The 24,257-nt window shown below is 43.1% G+C and overlaps 1 protein-coding gene across 1 annotated transcript in view; it reads left to right on the top strand.

The window, feature by feature from the left end:
- Positions 1-24,257, top strand: part of PTPRN2 (protein tyrosine phosphatase receptor type N2) — a 1,246,087-nt gene that overhangs the window by 1,093,219 nt on the left and 128,611 nt on the right. The window contains exon 14 of the mRNA XM_088445425.1: positions 22,736-22,930. Coding sequence (XP_088301551.1) covers positions 22,736-22,930 — 195 coding nt within the window. The remainder of the gene's footprint in view (positions 1-22,735; positions 22,931-24,257) is intronic.

Genomic DNA, 24,257 nt, shown 5'->3' with positions numbered 1-24,257 from the left:
GCCAAAACTTTGTTATTGAGAGACTCAGAAAAAATGTAGTAAAGTAAAGTAATTTGCACTTACCTGTCATCCTTAGGCTCAGTTATGTGGTGATGGACAGGTTTGCACTTCTTTGTTTCCCACATATTTACATTACACTGACCATAAATAATTTGATTTGGTGCTGAACAGCCAACCAGAGCCACCCCTGCAAGTGTCCCGAGGCACACCAGGGTGCCACGGCGCACAGTTTGGGAACCACTGCTCTGCACACTTTTATTTCCATTTAATTGTTGTGCTTGATAAAAAGAAATCTGATTTCTGCATTAGCCACACAACTAGGTGCATAGGCATGGTAACCCATTTAGGGCAACAAGGGTCAGCGGTGGATCTAAAATTGGTGCAAGGTGTGTAGTGCACATTGGTGCATGCAGGGTCCTGTGTCGCATCCAGTTTGGACCCCACTATGTGCAGAACAAGGGGGGGGGTGTTTACCTGCTGATGGTGACCATCTTTTGGTAATATATCCAGAAGGGTGGCACAGGACATAAGAAAGACTCTTACATTTTACCAGAGCCTTTGTGCAGGGCCGTAACCAGGGATGTGCAAGTGGTGCCATCGCACAGGGTGCAGGGCTCTGTGGGTGGCACTTCATGGCCCCTGCATCTGGCTAGCACCCTGCAGGCTGTATCATTGCTACAGTGCCGCCCAGAGCATCCTTTGAATGCTCCAGGGAGGGCTGTTCTTCACGTGCTAGTGACTCCACCCACTTGGCTCAATGTCACAATGTCATACACTCAGGGGACGGGGCCAGCACAGGGTCGCACTGCCGCCCTAATGCCCTGTTACGGCACTGCCTTATGAAAATATCACCTGACAGATGGAGGCCGGCAGAAGGTATATGGAATGCCTACCAGCGCCGCAACTTAGTGTTACGCCATTCTGTGCTGGCCACGCCCCTCAGTGCATGACATCACAACGTAATTCCACACGGGACGGGGCCGCCAGCAACTGGAACAACAGCGCTGCCAGGAGCATCCTCAGGATGCTCTTGGGGGCTCTTATGGCTGCAGTCTGCAGTTTGGAGCAAAGGGGCTCCAGGCAACACTGCAGCTGCAATTCTGGTTCCCTGCTAGCCAGATACAGAGACCGCAGGTGAACGCCATTGCTGCCCACAGAACTCTGCGCGGTGGCACAGGTTGCCTATAGTTAGTTATGGCCCTGGTGCCTACTGCATGTAGGTGGGCACAGCTGCACTGGGGCCCCCCCAGATGTTAATTCACCTCTGACAGGAGGACTCATTTTTGGGGGCCTCATCATGTCAGGGGGCTGTCATGTCTTAAAATGTTTTGTCTGAAGCATTTGCTTGTAAGTTTGTAATCCTGCGGGCAGATCCCTCTTACCTCTCTGTCTGTCTGTTATTATCCAGTCTTGTTTTATTACTGGTTGTTCCCAATTGTAAAGCACAATGAAATATGCTGGTGCTTTATAAGTAACTGTTAATAATTTCCTTTTATTAATTAGATATTAAGTGTTGAGATGTAAATCAATGATCAATATTTGTCAAGGGGCCCATCATTTTATGAATGGCTAAGTTCATTGGTGCAAGGAATGTTCTCCCTCTGTCAAAATCCTCCCCTCAACCTTTACAAGCTTCAGCTTCTTTGCAAATGCCCCAATGTTATCTGCAACCTACAGCCTTTCATGGTAATCTAGATGTTCTTGAGCAAAGTACTGTAGGTTGTCTAGGTGATCACAGTTGTTTTTGTGCTGCCTTGTGTGCTTAGCAAATTACCTTTTAATTTTATTCAGTGTATATATTGAATTATTTCATTGATTATTATATCAGAGCAGCATATTCATTTTTCAGAATCATTAGGTGGCGATGCTGGGAAGTACCAAATTATGCAAAACAAAACTATGTCATTGTTAATTTAATATAGTTACATTAGACGGATCATTTCAAATGGCAATGAGTTTGCTAGCACAAACAATTAATGCAGCTCTGCCAACACACTAGCTATTTATCATGCAGCCAATGTGGAAAAGCACATCTGCTTTAAGGAAAAATGAGTTTGCTGTCAAACAGGAAGCAAACCTGTGTCCACCTGTAATGCCAGTAGCCTGCATTGGCATCTGGCACACAACGTTAACAGCAGGAGATGTATGCTGCACACTGATTCAGAACAGTGCTCCAATGTGTTTGTAGACTCACACTCAATGACTGGTTACCAAGAGATGGATGTAACATCATGCAGAGTCCCAGCCACATTTTATTATGTTAGGTTAATTGATTCTTGTGCATAAATCTGCAGAGCCACGGAGTTAAATTCAGCCATGAATCAATCATAAAGTCAAAAGACATAAATCTGAAATGGGGAAAGAAATCTAATTACCAGCAGCTATAATTACCGGACTCTCCAAAGGAGGCTAAACAATGACTTATGAAGCTGTAGTTACCAAGCATGTAACACTTTCTTTAACACGTGTAGAATTTTTTTTTCTGATTATCAAAAAAGATTTTTTTTTATGTTCTGCCATTGTAATCTTGTCATCTTAAAAGTTATTTATATACTTTGCTCAAAGTATTGTCCAATTGGATATCAAAATTTCTCATGTCATAATACAATTTTGAACTGTCCTTTAAGCTTGCAAGCAGGGCCACCTTACTGTACCTCTTTATCTGTCTTGTAGGGGCTTTTATGAAGCTGAGAAATTTACTTTCTCTGACGTTTTCATAAAGGCTGTTTATGACTTTTATACAGTTATCAATAGGTTAAGACTAGAGAAATCAGAGATTATAGCGCCACTTACTACTGTCCCGATAGACCTCTATGGGAAATTGGGAACGGTGGAATATTGCAGTTCGACAAGCAACGAAAAGCAAATATTGCAATGTCATGACCTACAATATATCCAGCATTGGGGGACTAGCAAAGCCTTGAGGCTTCATTGGATTCCCTCCGGGTCAAACCACTATGTTACTGTGACCTTCTGAGCATTGTTAGGGTCCCGGCACCAAGGGAAAACCCCTTGCAGAGGAACTAGGTTTTCACCAGGGCTCCAAAAAGGATCCAAACATGGGGCCTGATTCAGCTTGGATTGCTATTGCGATTGCAGCTGCGATTACGCATGCAGTTCAACTGTGATAGTATGCTAATCCTTGTGAATACATTGCGATCGCAATGCCCTCGCAGCACTGCACAGGGACGCCCACTTTACCTTCCTCACATCCATAATACTTAGCAGAATAGCTAAACCATTGGTACAATCGAGTACCATCGCCGCCTCACTCACAGTTGCGCAAGCCCTGACCTTACTCAGAAATTGCTAACAGCCACACACGCTATGAGACCTCAGGCTGCGTAGGCTATTGCAGTGGATAATTTATGCATGCCCCTGAAACGGCGTGCAGACGCACTGGCACGCCTGCGTTTGGTCGACCCCCCCCCATTACCACTCACAAACGGCACTTCCTGTCAGTCACTGTGCGATGGGTCCGCGTAGTCAGGTTTGCACACGTGCACTGCGATGCATACACATGCGCAGAAAGCAAAAATCGGCCAATTGCGTTCGTATTGGCAACTGCGATCCAAGCTGAATCAGGCCCATGATAAATACAAGTACAAATGCAATCTACATAGCTGCAATAAGTGGCAATATGATTGGTAATATTAATAAATAGTGTTGTTTTGTTACTGTGCTAGTTCTCAATTGTAAATAGCTACAGAATATTCTTCTGCTCAATAAATAAATAAATAATCATTACTGGTTACTACTGTATGTGCTACTTTATGAACAAAAACTAAGCCCCTGGTGCAGATGATTCCTTGTTAGAGACACAGTATAAGGCTACAGGATCAGCGATAAAAGGGAATTTTTCTGGGAAGTTATAGATATGTAAGAAGCTGTGCACAAAATTCTTAACTAGACTGTGCATTGCATTGTTGTGAAAGATTTTACATTTGTGTTTTTTTACTATCTAATTAATTTTATGTGTATTAAATGAATTAACCATGAGTTGGTCTTTTGTTATGTTTAATTTTGGAATCACAGGCGCTCTCATTATTTCTGTTTTGTCTAGCTAAGTTTTTTGGCCGAAAGGGAGGGCGTAATTCCCTTGCGAGCAGCCTTTTTCAGTATTTTTGGGAGGTGGGCGCACTATTTAGATATTCCAAAATTCTTAAAATTAAATAGAAAAGTCAAATGTAACATTAATAACAAATTCATTATACTTTATAAATGTAAATTACATCAAGGGTAAAAAAGACAAATTAAAATTGTATAAATGCAATAAAATTCATAATCCAACACTATTGCCTAGTCCTGTTTTTGCTGAAATAACTCACTATTAGCCACTATTACGTTTTAACATCAAGTCCATCAAACATGTATACTGTATACTGTAGAGTCCTCATATGTAAATACTGAAGGTAGGCACATATAGCTCGGCGACCTGCTGAATGTGAGCTTTATTGAAAGCAATAAAATAAGCTTGGAGTTAGATGAGTCAAACAGCTGGTGTTGATAGTGGTAATTTTGGTAATATTTTTATATTACAGTCAAAAGTAAAACCTTTTACACTTTTACGTTTATGTTGCAATTGTTGTTAGCAGTGAACGGCCCATGAGGATAGCTCGCTGGCATAGCGTATTTTGCATATACACACATTGCGCCAGAAAGTGAATGCATGCAAATGCACAATTCAAGTGTAAGGAACATCTCAAGCCTCAATAAGGGCGTATTCACACAAATGTATCTTATTCATGCTACAAGGCAGTGCAAGTGCACATTCATAATGACTTGCCACATGGGGAAGCCCCCAGTGTCCTGCTGCCTCGACCCCAACTTGATTATGGATTTGATGTTGGGAGGTATGCACAGTAGTGTCATGAGAGGGGTGCGAGACACACCCGAGGTGGCACCAAAATGCCGGCTCCTCTGCAGTGACAGGAACCAGGTGCTGCAGTGTGCCATTCTCCTGCAGCACCCGGCTCCTGTCATAGAAGAGGAGCCGACAGTCCTGACAGTCCAGTCTCCGGGGGCAGGCCACCATTCTCCGGCAATGCTGGGCTGCCCCTGGAGTGATGTCATCGGGATCCCCTGCAAGACCACGTCCCTTTATTTTAGGTCACACCCTTTTTGGGGGGATAGTCAGATTGCGCACCGGTTGTCACCAGATCCGGTGACACCTCTGGGTATGCAGATAACATATGTGTGTGGAACTGTCCACAATCAGATTGTTGCAAAATGGTGCTTGCACCTAGAGTGAATCGCTTTAAAGGAGGTTTGCTGGTGGGTCAGGTTCTCTGTTGCTTTAGATTTACAGTGCAAGGAGTACAAGGTATTTGGGCAATTGGTGTGTCAAGAGAATTGCAGTGGTTGATGGTATGGGAGTCATGGGTGGGAAGGCAGATCTTGACATTTGAGGTATGTCAGAGAACCATTATATAGTGGGTGTCTGGAGTAGAAAATAAACAGTATTAGTTTAAAAGAAAAACACCTTAGGTAAACCCAATTATCAGGCAATTGTAGAAGTGGGCCTATTATGTTTATTATTAATTTGTTATACTTGTTTTTTTTTTATTAAACTTTTTAGTTTTCTTCTGCATTATGCCCCATCACCCAGTATAGCTGCAGCTGGGCTTCTGTGGCTGTGAGCACTGTTATTTCCCATCAGGAATTCTCTCACATAGTGAATCAATGCCTAATAAACAACAGTGACCTCCCTTGTCCCCCAGCACAGGAGAAACCTGTAGAGCTGCTTTCATTATGGTGTTATAGTATCCTCACCAGGGGTGTTTTTAGAGAGGAGGGGGCTCGTGTGCAGACATAGTGCGGGCCCCCTCCTCTCTCTAGCAATGCTGCGGCGGCTAGTGGGTGCAATAGATTCTGGCTTAGTGCCAAAATGTACTGCGCATACGCGGGTTTCCGAGAAGATGGCGCCCGCGTGTTTTCCCATGGACATCATTACCGCGCATGCGCGAGAGACTGGGAAAATGACAGTGATTTTTTTCTGCTCTGAAACAACGGACGGGTAAGTATAAAGACTTAATGGGTGCAGGGTGTGCGGTGTGAGCACACCCTGCACCCATTATAGATACGCCCCTGATCCTCACCAAGGAACTCAGGGCCTGATTCAGACCCGCTCGCGAGCGCTATGCGCTCGCCAGCGGGTCAATGGTGGCCCAGTGCGCATGTGCACGACGGAGCCGGCTCCGTCGTGCGCATGCGCGAGACCCGGATAGCGACGAGCAATCCATCGCTCCGGGTCTCATACCAAAGGGGGCGTGCTGTCGATGTTGAGTGACGGCATGCCCCCTTTGGTGGGCGTGCTGGGGGCGTGGCTGCCCAGACGGAGGCGTTCCCATGGGAACGCCTACCGTCTGGGGCCGGCCCCACTGACATCACTAGTGATGTCAGTGGGAGTGCTTTCGGCTCTGTTAGAGCCGAAAGCACTCTGGGGCTTGCGGCAACAAGACCCTACCACAAGGGTTTCGTCGCAAGCCCGATGGTCGCAACCATCTTCCTGGCCGCTCGCTATAGCTGTGGGTGGTCACCCACAGCTATGTGAGCGGCCAGGAGGCCGCTCTGAAAAACAAGAAGGACGGCCCTGATTCAGAGCGAACGCTCTGTCAGAGGGTCCGGCTCTGAATCAGGGCCTGAGATCACTGGCTGCAGAGAACCCCTGGGCTCTCCGCCAAAACCATCAAACTTTGCTAAGGACCTGGGGAGACTGGCCAGAGCCCATCAGAAAAGATTGGTGGTTTCCAGAGATGAAAAGGAGTTCCCCAAAATACAGGCATCAGTCTATATTTTCAATTGCCTTTTGTTTGGTATTAGAAAAGGGTGCGTCCATTACAAAGTAAACCAATAAAACACAAAAAAACGGGGGAGGGGTGGGAAAGAAAGCTGGATAAGTGTTTAGCTTTATTAAAATCTAGCAAAAAGAATGTGGTTAAAATGTTATTTATTTAATATTGATGGGTAAAATACAATGAGGTAAAATAAAATCTGAAGTTTTATTTAAATGTAACCCTTGGTAGGGGTTACTAAGATGAGTTAAACATATGTTATGTATAGGGTAAATTGTTAATAAATATATTTAAAGTTATGAGTTAAAATATGACTGTAACTTATACATGTACACTGGAGTGATGAGAAGTTGATGTTAATGTGATGTAATTTATGTAAGCTTATATAATATAGTTGTAGAAGGGGGCGGAGGAATACAGCTGGGAGTTATTTAGTTTCTGTCAGAGAAAGAGGGTCCGGTTTCAGAGTGGTATATAACTGCTGTAACCACAACTGACATCCAGACTGCTATTCACTACCATCCAATGCACACCTCCCTGTGGTCGCTGCTGCTGAGCTATAGACAGAACTGTAAACAGCAGCAGTCAGGGCTGCCATCAGAAATTGTGGGACCCTGGACTGGCAAAATAGTAAGGGCCCCCTGGGGGCAGAGCTGTAGATAAGGTGGGTGGAGCTACATAAGGGGGTGTGGCATCAATTGGTGCGTTAACCAGTTTAAACATTTTTTTCAAAGTTTGGGCTGTGGGGGTGGGTGTTATTATTACCTGTCATTCTATCATATAAATTATATGATACCCTTTAAATACACATACCCCATACTGCGCAATTGTCCTTGAAAAAGTCCAGAAATGCATAAAACGCATTGGTAATGCTAGGTATGCACTATACAATTATCGGGCCGATATACCCGATATTAGCAGATCGCCCCGATAATTGTAGTGTGTGCGGCCAATCAATGTTGAAATATCGATTGGTCAGGCATGCCAGACCATCCAGCATGCCCGTCCGATGCTCTATTCTGTAAGTTAAATGTCGGTCACATCGGGCAGTGTATGCCCAGCCGTGACCGACTGCCAGATATTTCCTCTGTTCCTTCACAGGGAAAGAACAGGGAAATGTCTCACCCCAGGGAAGGAGCGCAGATATCGCGGCCAATACACTGAGATATCTCACAGTGTATGCCCACGATATCTGCAGGGTGTCATGCTGCCAGATAAAATGTCTGTCAGGCATTTTATCTGGCAATGCCCATCAACCTCTGTCTTTATGGGATGTCTACATTCCATCAACGCCATGGTACGTTCCACCAGTGGAGGAAGATAGTGCATTCACAAACGGGACTAGCCAGGGCGAGAGTATAGAATAAGAGTGAGTCCCTAAAAGATCATCTTCTTTTATCCCTAGCATCCCACCAGCGCACATAACATTACCGCATTTCACTGCAAAACTTGTCCACTCTGACGCTTTTTACCAAATGTGATTTCCATACTTATTAGTTGTTTATTCTTTATTGTGAGAATAATAGCACAGATAACAGTAAAGGTGCGTACACACTTGCCGATATTTTAAGCCACAGATATCAGTATCATTCAGTCATTCACTATACTGGCCAGTGTGTATGCTAAAACGATGAAGGATAACAACCAACGATGCGTGCTCCCGCAGGTCGTTAGTCATTGACATTCATCGCCCGAACATGCAGGCCAACCTGACGATATTGTCAGGTTGTTGCATGTTCGGGGATGAGGGAGGGAGCCCGGCACTGAACGTCATCGTTCATGACATCGTTAAGTGTGTGTGCTTAATGCCGTTAACGACACTGAGCACACCCCTGCCAGGGACACACTAGACGATATCAGTCATGGAGCGAATCGCCTAGTGTGTATGCACCTTAACAGCACTGATATTGATTTAATATTTCATATATTATTGTCCTTTAAAGTGCTGGTTTTGTATGCTTAAATGCAGCAGCAACACAAGGAGAGTTTTAGCTTTAGCAATACATTTACTGTCTGAGAGTGTGATAATTTTATGAGCACATTTATGAAATAGGATTTGGAGCATCCAGATTTCATTAAGAATTTGGGTTTATTTCTCTGAAGATTCAGGGCCTGAATCACTACGTATCGCAATATAGCATACGCACGCAGTTCAGTGCGATTGGAAGCGAATCTATTGCGATTACCATTGCAATACCACCGCAGCACTACATAAGGACGCCCACTTTACCTTACACGCACATCCGTAATGGTTATCAAGACTGTGAAAACATCGGTACAATCGAGTACCATCGGACCCATACGCACAGTTAAGAAAGGGCAGACCTGACTCGGGAATTGCTGACTTCAGCGCACGCTATAAGGCCTCAGGCTGCGTATGGTATCGCAGTGGCTAATTTATGTATGCTCCTGCAATGCCGTTGAAATGCGCTGGCACGCCTGCATTTGCCTGACCCCCCCCCTCCCATTACCACCCACAACGGCACAAGGGTGCTTCATTCAGCTAAAAAAGAGTGTTTCATTGTTCCAGTAGTCAGAGTGGCCAGTGCTGATGAACCATCGACGCATCACCCAGCAGTGACTGGCGCAGGGTCTTTCTTATTGGCTGCTGGTGATACACCTGACCGCAGACGGTACATGTTAGCTCTGGCTTCAACTTCGGTGCAGTAGCCAATAAGAATCTGCCTGACTCTTATTGGCTGCTGCTGGCTGCTCCCAGATGTCCTCATTATTAGTGAGGGGAAAAAATATTCTGTTTCTTAAAAAAAATGCATATTGTTTTTGGAATATATGTTATTTAACAGGATGTTTAACAAGATATTTAGAGGTCTATGTACTAATAATCGCGACACTGCCGCGATTATTATGTATCTATCTCACCAGGAATATTTTAACTTTGAATGAAAATATCCCCACTATGTACAAAGGGGAACTCGCAGAGACAGCGGTTGTGGTAGCCGCTGTCCCTGCGAGTTATATCCCCGCATTTTGGAGAAGTCTTTCACAGAAGTGAAAGACTTCTCCAAGGGAAGCTGACAATTCGCATGCGCACAGTGTCAGATTCCGGAGCCAGCCGGGGGCTGCGGGGGAGAGATCAAAAGATCACTTTCCTGCACCTGGAGCCTCCATAGGATTACAGTAGTTTACAAAATCTGAAGATGGTGTAAACTACCGGGGCTAAACTCTTGAGAAGCTTCTCTTTTTGGAGTTTAGTACATAGGTGTCAGATCGTAGTCCCCATTGATAATAATGGGGACTGCGATCTGAAGTGCTAATTAGCACTTTGCCGGAGATTTCTGAGAAATCTCCTGCATTGTGCTACTAGTACATAGCAACAATAGATAAAATTCTGCAGAAACTGCAGGTTTCGCATAATTTTATGTAAAAATCAGCTTAATACATATGCCCTAACTCATAGTAGACAAAATGTAATTTGTACTGTAAAACATATAAACCTGGATACAGTATATACTCCCTCAGCAGTTTCCCTGTGTATAGATATAAGAGCCAGTCACTGTTCTTAGTTTGAGGCTACACTAATCTGCCGGTTGCCGTTTTCACATGATCAGAAACTGAGGGATCTATTTACTAAGCAGTGTTAGGAGACAGAGTGAAAAGTAATAAGAAAGTGATAAGGTGCCAGCCAATCAGCTCACAACTGTCATCTCACAGGCTGTGTTTGAAAAATGACAGTTGGGAGCTGATTGGCTGGCTCCTTATCACTTTCTTATCACTTTTCACTCTGTCTCCTAACACTGCTTAGTAAATAGACCCCTGAATATGGTGACATCTTGTGGCAACAGGCTTCAGCAGTTCACTGGATTACTGGCAGGAAACATTTTGAGATATTGTTATAAATAAGTATTTTAAAAGTATACAGTATATTTTTTTTTTACTAGCTCTGAGTACTATAAATACGTTCTCAATTGTACTTTCTGTTCCCTTTGTAGTATTTTGTTAAAAGTACATTGTAATCTGTTTTTATTGATTTTGAGCTGTTTATTGCTTTCTGGGAGTGAAGGTATTAAAAGCTAAAATCTGATTTTGTGATCATGTAGTACAGTATTTCACTGGTCTTAAGAGTAACCAACATTGATCCAGGCAATTCTCAGCTGCAGTAAATAAATGGATAGAGCTTGTTGGTCCCAGTATTTGCTAGCAATATTTGGAAAATGGAAAAAATATTTCCATTTCTATTTTCATATATTGCCCGTTCATACCCATTAACAACAACAAGTAATGACACTGTAAAAGTGCAAATAAACTGTAAGCCCTAGATGAGGTTATAACACTTTATTTCAGACTCTATATTGCATTTGATAGACCAAAGGTAATATCTGGTTGGTTGGTAAGGGTTAGTAAATATTTGAACTTTATCGGTATGTAATTCCTGAAGGCTCACAGAAAGGCCATTGTTATGTCTCATGCAGCCGCTAAATGTGTCCATTTTGATCACCCACCTGAGAAAATGTTTTGCACCCATAAAATGAATGTACCCAAGTGCAATGCTGAACGCAGATTCCCAATTATTGGGAATCTGCGAGTGCGCAGGACCCATTCTTCGAATGTGCAGAACGGATCCTGCGTGATCGCACGTAGCCCCTTCTATGCCTCTGCCTGATTGACAAGCAGAGGCATAAGGGAAGGTGCAGGGGCGGCCTGCATTCCTAGAAACGGGCGCGTATTCGCCCTGTTTTCCGGGAGTGGCAAGGCCAGCAGTTTCCTGGCCTTGCAAGCTGGCCAGCCTGAGTAAGAAGACTCTTACTCAACTGGCTGGCGGCCTGGCTCTGTCCACCATCGCGACCGATGGTCGCAATGGTTGTCCTAGCCTGCGACCTCGGTCTCAGTGCTGGGATTGCAAATGCAGCAGGGGGTGTCATACACCTGCAGCATTTACATATTTACAAGGACAGAATTACAAAAGTGGCTTGCGTGCAGCTTTGCAATTCTGTCCCAAGTTGAATCACCCCCTATGTTTGTTACAGTGTGCAAATGAAAGGCACAGAGATATAAAAGTAAATCTAGTAACATTCAAAAATACAGCATAGACAAGTACCCTAGGAACTTATCAGCAGTAAATATATTGGAAATCAGGTTATAATCTATTGGGAACTCTTAACTGTAGCCAACAGACTTACTAAAGGTCATTTACTATCTGGGAGCTTACCCAGGAAAATGAATCTACTATTGCAGGTCTGACTAGCATGTGCATGGTGAGAACAGTGCTAACATCACGTCATCGTACCACCAGTATAAGACCATTATCACTCATTTCATTAGCCTCTTTTATGTTTTAAATCAATCTTGTGATTGAGGTGACATTGGAACTATTGCTATTACATATGTGTTTGTTTGTTTTTCACATTACTCAAAATTTAACAGAAAATACATTATCACATATAGAGTGTGCCCAGTAGTAGGTGTAAACGGTTTGTGCAGTCCTAGGGCCATATTTACTCTATCACAATGGTGATGAAAAGTTTTCGAATAAATTCACAATGTGAAACTTTATATTTTCAGGTAAATATAACATTATTCTATTGCCGGTCATGGGCTGTGATAAGCTTCCATCCTGGCATAGAGCTGGAAGTAGAGTGATAGTGTAAATCTATGCTATCACTCTGCTTCCTGGCTTATGTCTACCGCGAGTAATGCACATGCATCATAGGGGGCAGATGGAGAGGGATCCAGAGGATCCCAATCCAGTAAAATCTGTGTTAGAGCAGCCCTTAGGCTACTATGGGCTATCACCATCTTCAGATAAATCTTAGTAAATCCGACAGCATAGCAGCCTCCATAGAAACGGCCTTCATCCTAAATCCTGGGGATCCTTATATTATCTGCAGATTTTCCACAATTTCCGTTTAATAAATATGCCAGCTAATGTCGGGAGAAAATGCTCTGCGCTGCTAGCTAAACAGGGAATGCCTGTTTGACATTGGTGCGATGACCATAGGGCCTGGTGGTGAGGAGCACCTGGTCACCACTAGACCCTATGGTGATGATTCTCCATCCACTATGATCTTCTTGGCGTGTGTGGCTCCTGGCACTCTCCACCAGATTTTGCTACAGTGTCCGGTGATTATGGGTTCTTCTCCTGCCTCAGAGCTACTAATGGGAAGGTTACATTCTGTGACGCATGTATTTGATTTATTTATTCATATTGCAATTGACAATAAGATGATTTCATACAATAGTTTTGTTTCTGCTGCTTCAAATGCTTAAATGGTGAACACACTGGCAGAACTAGTGGAAAGGAATGTAATTGATTAAGCGCTGAATATTCTCATTGCTTGGTAAAGTTGACAGGGTTATTTAAACAAGAAGTTGTAGCAAACACAACATTCATAAGTGCTGTATTTCCACCAAAAGAAATACCAATTAATAAACCATATATTTTTCACTATGGGGGATGAAACCACACAGCCTGATCTTGTTTTAAGATAAATTCTGCAAGGTATGATTTTATATATATTTTGTGTGGGTGTTACACTCTGCTTTGGCAAATTGGATATCGACAGTGCTTTGAATGACTCTGGTTGAATAAGGGTCCAAAGCAATTACAAAAGTACAAATTGTTGTAAAGAAATATAGAAACACTTGTGATAGCATTATGTAGGTCACCGTGCCCCTAAGACACACTAAATAGTTAAGTAGGTAATTGACTGTGGAGCTTGTGCTGAGAAGTTTACATGTGAAACAAGAACCTCTAAATAAATTTCATTTCATACAGGGATAAGAAGTCCTGCATCCCCCTGACCTTGACATTTCAGAACATGTTCTGCTGGTCGGCCATAGAGTTAGTGTACGTGCCTGGGGATATAGAATGTGCTCTAAGTGAGATTTCCATCATTCTATACACAGCACACTGAGCAAGACCATTGACATTTGGCATCTTCCGTCTAATGTACAAGGCCAGGGTAATGGCTTAATGGTGAGGACATTGCCTCTAAGTAGGTGACCACAGCACAGGTCTTAAGGTTCACACTCCTAGTAATTCATTAACTCCCCTATTACTACCAGGGCAGAAAATTGTTTTACCCACTCAATTGCATTTAGATTGCTTTAGACATCATCAAAATTGTTACACTAGATACATTAATGGCATAGTATAATAAATGGGGAACAGAATTATTTTTGCAATATCCCTGTGTTACTTTAAGAGCAAAGTAGGTTTCATTTCATGTTATCAAGTCACAAGTCCAGTGCCTGGGTGCAAGTAGCAGCAGCTAGTTTTATGTAGCAACAAATCATAAAAATAAATCCTAGCCTCTCTGGCTCTAACTAGCATAAAGTTCCCTCTCTCCGGGTGGAAGAACCTAGGGCTCAATCCAATTAGGCGCGAATGGCGAGTATCGAGTTTGTTTCTTGAAACTCGCACACTTCGCACCGAAGCACGCTCCTGAGAATTCTCCAATCCAATTAAAAACACCTATTCGCACTACTCGCAGCGGAGGGGTGCGAACTGACTGCCAAATGAGATTTGCGAGAAATGCATGAAAATGTGGGGAGACCATCCTGGACCCCCCAAAATGGATAATTTAGTTAGCAGGACCATATAGAAGGCTGTTTGTGGGCATTAGGAAGTTACTGTAGGTTTTTAAATGGTGTCAAATGGCTGATTTGTGCTTTTTTTTAAATGCAAGAAAATGATCAAAAACAAACTTTTTTCGTTTAATCTCAAACGGATTAAACGAAAAAAATGCAAAAAAAATAGGAAAAAGGGTGATTTTGGGGTACTTTGAGGGCACCTTGAAAAATTTAAAAAAAATTATCAACTTAAAAACTATTGTAATTAAATTTGGGTTGCCTAAACTAACAGAAAAGTAGATTTTGCGGTAATTTGAGGAAATTTTTTTTACCCGAAAAAATGACTGTCATTATTTGACTAATTAAGCTAATTGGAAACTTCCAAATGCCTAATTAGTCATTATGGCGGGTGTCCAAGGGGTTCAGCACATCCTGACATTTTAACCTTAAAATAAAGATTTTCCTTTCCATCTCTCACCCTCAGGGAGGTGCGAGTGGAAAGTTGCGAATTCAGTCTGACTGATTCCGTGCGAGTTGCTAATTGGATTGCAAAATGAATTCGCTATGCGAATTCGAAGTGAAAATAGCACCTTGCAATTCGCACCTAATAGGATTGACCCATTGTGTCCAACTCACAACAAAATAGCAATATTAGTACAGCACTTATCATCACAAGCAATGGTCTCTCTCTTTCTCTGCAAGTCTCAATCTGCTCCCCAGGAAGTGAAAAACAGACTAGACAGACTTATGTATGAGACGTTTCAAGCCTTGGAGAGATAAAAAGTGGAGATAGATAAAATACCTTTACAGCTTGTAAATTGACAGTTAGGAGCTGAATGGTTGGTATTTTATCTCTCTCGAAGGCTTGATACATCTCCCCTATAGAGAGGGAGAGAGACAGAAGCATTAATTCTAAAGATACAATGATACAATATTGAAATGTTATTTTTTACCAATATTTGATATTCTCATGAAACTAGAAATACTAAATTAGTTATTACATATAAACTAAAACACATAAAATATTTCCTGATTTGTGTAATTTCCCAAGCTTTACAGACCACATTTCAGAAGTACTCTAGATACCTAGGATGGAATGGGTATGTAATGCCGGCTGTCAGGATGCCTCCTGTCGCAATACCGACAGTGACATCCCGATTGTTGGTATCCCGACAGGGGTCGGGTAAGTATACTTACCCTCCTCCTTCTCCCCCTAACCCTCCCTTCTTGTAGCCTAACCCTAACCCTCCCCGCCCCGGTCGGCATAGCAGGGGGGAGTGGCTGGTATAGGGGGGCGTGGCCGGACATATTACTCGGCATTTCTGGGCGGAGCGGGTGCGTAATTTTGGCCCCGCCCTTCTACACAATGCCGAGATTGGCATTGTAAAGCAGGGGGTGTGGTTATGATGACGCGATTTGGCGTGAATTGCGTCATCGGCCACCCCCGCTGCGGTGGTTTGTGTTTTAACTGCGGGGGTAAGGAGGGGTCAACAGCTACCGGGAGGCTTGCCTGCTTTTCCGGGGGGCCGGGAGCAGACCCGATTTTCAGGAGGCTCCCTCATTGTATGGAAAATCAACGGCAACCAACGGCTGTGTTGGCGAGAGGTGCCCTAAGGAAATGACAACCTGCTTCATGAGCTCATTCAGACCCGCTCGCTAGATGCGTGCGCTCGCTCCCAGCGTATGCAATTTCGGCTAAGTGACGGCAAGGCAGGTAATTGCACGGCAAGGCATAAGCACACCCACTATGTCTTGGCGTATGATCGCCCAGTGTATGCAAATGCCCACCAGCCTGTCTTAAGATGCCCACTTTCGCACATCATCTCCAGGAAGTGTATGCAAACATCGGTACATCAAGGACCATCGGAAGCGAACGCAGCACTTGTGGTTGACTATACCCTACCGCGAGCACTGCGAGCACTTCATTGTGAAATACCTCCAAGTGACGTGTACTATAACGTTGGCTCTTAATTATGCACACCTCTGAAACGGTGGTAAGACGCTCAGGCATGCCTGCATTTGCATTTCCACTCCCCCGTTTCTAGCGTCCAGCCCTTGTCACCACCCACAAAAGGATTCTCCTGTCACTCACTCTGCTGGGCAGCCTATGCGCAGCGAGCGAACACTTCCAGATCTCTCGCACTGGTTCGCGCACAGCGATGCATGCGCACAATGCGAACCATCGGCAGCTACGAGCGAACGCATCCTAGAGGGTCTGAGTCAGGTCCTCAGTGCAGACTACGATTAAGGTCATTTTCAACTTTGAAACAAGCTACATCTGTTGCGTGGAGCTGATGTCATCTTTTAATCACAGGAGTAAGGTAAAAGAGATACATTAAGTGACATTGGGCCTGATTCAGACCCACTCGCGAGCGGCTGTCCGCTCGCAAGTGGGTCGATGGTCTGCACTGAGCATGTGCACGACGGAGGGAGCTCCGTCGTGCGCATGCGCCAGACACGACGAGCGAAGGACTTTCCTTCGCTCGTTGTGTCCGATCAAAGGGGGCGTGCTGTCAATGTTGATTGACAGCACGCCCCCTTTGGTGGGCGTGCCGGGGGCGTGCCTCCCTGACGGGGGCGTTCTCACAGGAACGCCTCCCGTCAGAAGCCGGCCCACTGACATCACTAGTGATGTCAGTGGGAGTGATTTTGGCTCTGATAGAGCCCAAATCACTCCGGAGCTTGCGGTTGAAAACCTCTACCGCAGGCTCCGGCTCGCAATTTCGATGGTCGCGATGGTCACGACCATCGCGGCCATCAAAATGCACGCTCGTATAGCCTGTGGGTGGTGACCCACAGCTATACGAGCGTCCAGGAGGACGCTCCATGAAAATGGAGCCCGGCCCTCATGCAGAGCGTGCGCTCTGCTCAGAGCGTACGGCTCTGAATGTGGGCCATTGTTACTTTCTGCATCCAAGATATGGAGGCTAATCTAATGCTGCATACACATCGTACAACCTGCAAAACCAAAGATAATGCAGATAGATTTCCCTCCAACTTTCTGTAGTGCAGGGCAAATGATTTTGGGTGTACACACTGATAGATATCTATGCTAGATATTTCATGTCTTTACAGGCAAATCTTGACATAATCATCCAAGTTGGCCTGCATGTACGGTCGACCATAGATATCGTTATCGTTCATGCGGGAATGCGCATCGTTGGACGATCATTCACTGCATAAAAATGAATGATATGAACGATTTATCGTTGAATGCTATCATTCATATAGTTCATGAAAATCGTCCGGTGTGTATGCAGCAAAATTCTGCTTCAGTTGTATGGACTTGGTCACTTGTTTTCAGAGATATATTATTAAGGACACAAATAATGTATATCTCTATATGTTTATGAACTTATACAGAGAAAATTGATTATAAGCTTATACCACAGTGATTCTTATAATTTTTGTATTTTGATCAACATTTTATATTTAAGTGTTGTATATGATAGATATCTATCTATCTATCTATCTATCTATCTATCTATCTATCTATCTATCTATCTATCTATCTATCTATCTATCATCCAACTATCTAATATAATATATATATATATATATATATATATATATATATGTGTGTGTGTTTTGTGTTAATCGGAATAAATAGAGACTGATTTTATTTATACAATTTTGTGTGATCGAGTGAGAAATTGAACTGGTTATATACACTAGACTAGAACATAAGGGTATACAACAGTGCATAGTTCTATTACATTTCTAGATTATTTGTGAGGTGGGTAATACATCTTTTTCATTTGCTGCAGTTGTATACCCTTCCTTTCTCTGTATTTCTAGGGCGCGGGTGTTTGCTGTTTTTCAAATATTTGCTTATGGTCAACTCATCATACAGTAGCCCGCAATGCCATCAACACGTCCACAACGTGACCTTAGACCACTTTCTATGTCCAAAAACCTGGCTCCTGCCTAGTTACACTGATTCAAGTGGACATGCAACAGCATACAACTGAGAATCCCCTGTACTTGTTCATAGTTGTATATGCCCGGCTCAGACACATGCATGGTGCAAGAAAATCACAAGATACGTACAGAAACCGGACTTGCATGCGACTCTCAATTAATCTCATTATCTTACCCAATAGAACTTGGGGTTATTTTTTTAAATATTGTAAGGAATGTCTGTAACATACAGTATTGAAGCTTAACACTTCCCAGGAGTGATTCACCTGGCTTGGCCTGGACTGCACCGTGTAGTGCTGTTTATGGGTACAAATTGTTGGACATCTACAGCCCTCTCAGTTGCTGCCGCCATAGGTTGTCCCCCTACATTTCACTGTGTAAAGGCGGGTATCCACTAAAAGATCTGAAAACGACTGCACGATTACGGCATTGTAATCATTCAGTAGTTTGTCAGTTGTGTGATGAGCTTTTATAGTTGACGACATCGTCAGGTTGACCAGCATGTTGGAAAGATGATAGATGTCTAAACGACCAGCGGGCACACGCATCATTGGTCGTTTTAGACACTTTTGCAAACTATTTGCAAACGATTGAACGATCAAACGTTATCATTCAATTGTTCATGAAAATCGATAAGTGGATACCCCCCCTTAAGTGATATTCCATGAAAATCAAAATATATGTTACAAATGTAGTATCACTCCAGTGGCTATCCTTCCCCAATGCATGTGTGGTTCTGCGGCAAATGGGGAACCATAACTATTGGAAAAACCTGTATTTGTAACTGGATTGTTTCCCTGGTGATGTAAAAATCCCATCCTAGTTATTTTCCAGAAACTCTTGGAATATGGGTTTAGATTAGACATATTAAACCAAACAGAAATAACCTTTACTCATTCTAATGTTATATCCACTTTTGGAGCTCTTTTTGTAATCTGTTTTATTCCAATTATGCTACATTTTCTTATCGTTGTTCTTAAATTATTGCACTGATCCCTCTTTCATAGGTTAGGCCAGGTGCACATTTCCCTTCACCCTGGACCTTCACAGATTGGCCATAAACACTACACGACTTAATGAACGATGGAATGATACTTTGTTCCATCCTTCATTAAAATGCACAACCGCACACATTCTCTCTTTTGATTGACCGTGCAGCGCGGTCAAACAATCAACCTCGTATTATTAGTCTGCAGTAGTGCGCAATTGTGAATACACATTAGACGATATGCGCGATTTGTCGTTTCGATACGGCAAATCGTGCCAATATCGTTCTAATGTGTACCCGGCCTTGCATTCCACACTGGCATCCACAGAGTTAAGTGGGCATTTGCATCGGTGCTCTGGATTGCAGTACTGTACTGTAGGTCAGTCTATCTGATTGTGCACTAGGCATTGACACTGAGAGTTCAGCTAAGGCAAGGGAAGGATTTACGAGGGAGCCATGACGTGGCCTTGATGTGTATCTTAAATCTAGCATGTTTTCCTGTCACTTTCTTCCGTGTGTCTTACACTAAAATGATCTGACAATAACCTTGCTTGTCTAAGAAATTTATGTCAAGAGTATTATCTAAGGAAAGGTCTCAGGGTGTATTTGAACTGAAGGCAATCTCTCACACAAAACAAATTCAGCTTACATTAACAACAACAAAAAAAACCTCGTCCATACTGAAGACTAAACATTTATGCACTAACATTGATCTACAACTAATACTATATGAACTGCCATCTTTGTAGCTGTGGTCACCTCTGTGTCATTGAGACCTTAGGTGATGATGATTACAAAATGTGTATTTGCTAAGTCCATTTGGAAACTAGCTTTGTGGTTATGGGTTTAATCTTTATTCTGCTGTAGCCATTTTTTGTTGCCCCAGCCACCCAGCTCAGTTATGCCATCCCTACCAGGCCTAGGCTTGTGGGAAGACCAAATTGGGCCTAGGCCAAGGGAGTAGTAATCCAGGGCTTACGGACTGCCACTATCTTATCATTTTACCACCATTTTATCTTATAGTGTAAACATGTGTTGAATTAGTATTAGAATATATCTATTTTATAAAAATGGAATATGATGTGGAATATGGCAATGGAACACTGGGTCTTTGGGCAACAAAATGATAGTGGTGGGGTTAACTAAATTTACATTTAGACCTATATACAGGAAAATGTCATGGCCCCAACCTACACTATAATCAATTCTTGTATTTAACCAGATTGTTGATTTATTTTCTATTCTGCCAGGAATACAAAAGAAACAAATGCTAAAAATTCATAAAAGAAGGTTTTTTTTTTTTTATCCAAGTCAATCCTGCAGTTCATTCACCCTAGATTGAGCAGGCTTTGTACAATCTGTACAGGAACCTAGTTACAAAGCTGCCCTATAATGTTGGTCATCAAAAAAAAGATTATTCTCCAATTTTGTTCTTGAGTTTATTTCCAATGCATTAAGGTATACTTTACTGCTAAATCACTCGGGAATGGGGTATTAGCTGAAACAAGATTGCCCAAGTAGCTGGCTCATTAAAACTTCCATAGTATTTTGTTTGTGGCTCCATGTTTATAATATGATATGAGCTATATATATATGGTCCTCGCCAATATAAACCTGTACAGTCCACAGGAGACATACTGTAAGTCCCTATTTTTTTGCCAACTTCGAGTTTTTGGAAAGACATGATCAAAATGAAATATTTATAAAAGCTATGATGTTACAAATCATAGGTAATACAGGTGCACAATTTTCTCTCTTCCCATCATCCCTTCATATCCTATTCCAATATTTTCTATACATGTAAATAGCGAGCCTGGAGACCATACACATAGATACAGCAGGTCTCTTCTTTAGTTTGTCAATACCACTGCAACTTTGAGTTTACTGACAACACTTAGGGCCTGATACAGCAAGGATCGCTATTCTGCTAATACGCACGTAGCACAATTGATAATATCAGCGGTGATATGTAAATGTTTGCATTCGCATTGCGATCGCAGCCTAACACAAGGACGCCCACTTCCCCTTACTCACATCCGTATACTTTGGCAACATAGCAAAATAATCGGTAACATCGAAACCATATGCACAGTTAAGGCAGGTCAGACCTCACTCAGGAACTGCTAACTTCAGTGCACGCTATGAGGCCTTAGGCTGCGTATGGTAGCAACCTAAGCAGTGGCTAATTTATGCATGCCCCTGTGATGCCGTTGAAACACACTGGCACGCTTGTGTTCGCCCGACCACCTCCCGTCACCACCCACAAACGGCATTTCCTGTCAATCGCGCTGCGATGGGTCTGCGTTGCCACTGCAATCGCAGTTCCGATCACATCGGCTGGTTCACGCACGCGCACTTTGATGCGTACGCATGCACAGTGCAAAAAAATGGCTGATAGCATGCGTATGAGCAACTGCAATCCTTGCTGAATTAGGCCCTTAGGGCCTGATTCAGAGCCGGACGCTCTGACCAGAGCGCTCGCTCTGAATCAGGGCCCTCCCTACATGAAAATGGAGCGGCCTCTTGGACGCTCGCATAGCTGTGGGTGACCACCCACAGCTATAGCGAGCGTCCATGATGATGGTCGCGATGGTCAAGACCATCATGACCATCGGGCTTGCGATGGAGACCCTGCGCTAGGGTCTCGCTGCCGCAAGCCCTGGAGTGATTTTGGCTCTATCAGAGCCAAAATCACTCCCACTGACATCACTAGTGATGTCAGTGGGGCCGGCTTCAGACGGTAGGAGTTCCCATGGGAATGCCTCCGTCTGGCAACCACGCCCCCGGCACGCCCACCAAAGGGGGCGTGCTGTCAATCAACATTGACAGCACGCCCCCTTTGGTGCGAGACCCGGAGCGACGGCTATCCCGTCGCTAGCCGGGTCTCGCGCATGCGCACGACGGAGATCCCTCCATCGTGCGCATGCGCAGTAGGGCACCATCGACCGCTTGCGAGCGCCCTGCGCTCGCCAGCGGGTCTGAATGACCCCCTTAGTTCAGTGTTATATTTTAGTTCAATCTTATATTATGCTGCATATTGGTATACAGCATTATATTTGAATAATAAGTGTTTCCAACATATACAGTGTGTACGTGTATGTGTGTGTGTGTATATATCACTTCAGTTTTAGTCAAGTGTGTTTGTTCTCTTTCCAATCATTTATCTGAACGTTCAAGTTCATAAAGATGGCAGTTATGCCTATCCACATAATTATTGCCAAGAGAAAATTATAGGTAATTAAATCAAACAATGACTCTCAATAATTGTCATAAAAGTCCATTTTTTCACAGTGTTTTATTGTTATAGGTAATATGAATTGAGTAATGCCAGCTGAGTGCGCTATGCTGTTATTACATGCTGGCTGTAGAAGGCTGACAGGTTTTCTCTTACATCCACAGCTAAAATGTACAGCTACTTGGCATGAGCTGACAAGAAATGTTCCCTTGGGGTCAACATTAATTCCATATTATTCATACTGTGCGTCTCTCCCCTTCCGTGTAGGAGCTTTGCCGCCAGCGGATGGCTGTCAAGTCTTCAGATCGGCCAGAGCCCCTGCACAGTTCTCGCATCAATAGCATCTCATCACAGTTCAGTGATGGACCAATGCCCAGCCCCACCGCACGGAGCAGTACATCCTCCTGGAGCGAGGAGCCTGTCCAATCAAATATGGACATCTCCACCGGTCACATGATACTGGTAAGAAGATTATTATTGGTTTAACTCAGTGTATCTCCACCAGTGTAGACTCTGTTGTTGCGCTGCGGTAGCTGGTGATTAATTGGTACTGTGCAGCAGTAAAGAGAATTACATCCATTGCGTTTGGTGATTTTGGGGTATATTTAGAAAAGGTCGATTTTGATTGATTTAAAATTGATGAAAATTGCTGAAACTCGATCAACATCGATGTTGTGTTTCTGGGGCTAAATCACACATTAACTAACAGACAATTTTGTATTTGTTTTTTAAGTATTAGTAAATGTGTGATCTAGCCCCAAAAACAGAACATCAATGTTATTTGATATTGATTGATTTTTAAAATTGTTTTTAAATTGATTAAAATAGATCTTTAGTAAATATAAGTTTATGTGTCCAGGGCATTAGAGCTTCTTCACACTACACATTAAGAAAAACATTTAAAATTAACCCCTTTGAAGTGTACCTACCACAAAAAATTAACATTAATAGCGTCCCACTCGCCCATTCCTTCTATTAGGATGCCACCTCGCCATCACTACTTAATAGCACCTCCTCTGCTTTGAAACTGTTCTATATATACATTCATTATTTGCAATTACATGCAGCCACACATATTAATCTGCAGTCACGGATCAATGTCACCCAGTGCTGCTGCTGTATTCACTGGACGACACCTCAGACCCCCTAATTGAGTGCAGTCGAAACTAAGTTTTATAGAAAAGTTTCAGAGAATAGAAAGAGGAGGACTGCAGAGGAACACACCACTTGATTTTAATTCATGAAAATGTAATCTTATATATAACTGTCATAAATGGGCCAAATTATCAAGCCCCTTTTGCTAAATTATACGGAAAAGGCAGTGAAGTAATATCGATAATTATCACTTCACTGCCCAGATCTTCACAGGGACAACTAGACCTGATAGCCCTGAACAATGAGTTCCTTATTGTCGTATCATGCTGTGATAAGGTTTGTTAATTTTTGAGGCAAGACCACATATTTTGGTAAATGGGGCCATAATGATTTAGAAATAATGAAATCTGCCGTTACATGCTCCACCTCCTCTATTTTGTTTTTTTGCAATTTGTTCCGGGGTCCTGGTTCAACCTCCTATAATTTCACTAACTGTCCTGCTTTCTGTCAGTCATTGGAATCACTATTGGAACCTCAGGCTGGAACAGGACAGAGTGAGGGGTAAATGGTACTGATTAGATGTAGTCTCACAAGTGTCATCACAAGAACAAGAGTTTGTCTGTCTTCAGAGCAACTCACATTACAGCTCTGTAGGTCTAAATTACCTGCATAATTCAACTTTACCTGCTGGGAA

The sequence above is a fragment of the Taudactylus pleione genome, unplaced genomic scaffold (genome assembly GCF_031769625.1).
Source record: "Taudactylus pleione unplaced genomic scaffold, aTauple2 ptg000380l, whole genome shotgun sequence".
Classification (NCBI taxonomy): Eukaryota; Metazoa; Chordata; class Amphibia; order Anura; family Myobatrachidae; genus Taudactylus; species Taudactylus pleione.
Note: the sequence above shows the minus strand (reverse complement) of the source record. Positions and strands in the feature narration are given on the sequence as shown.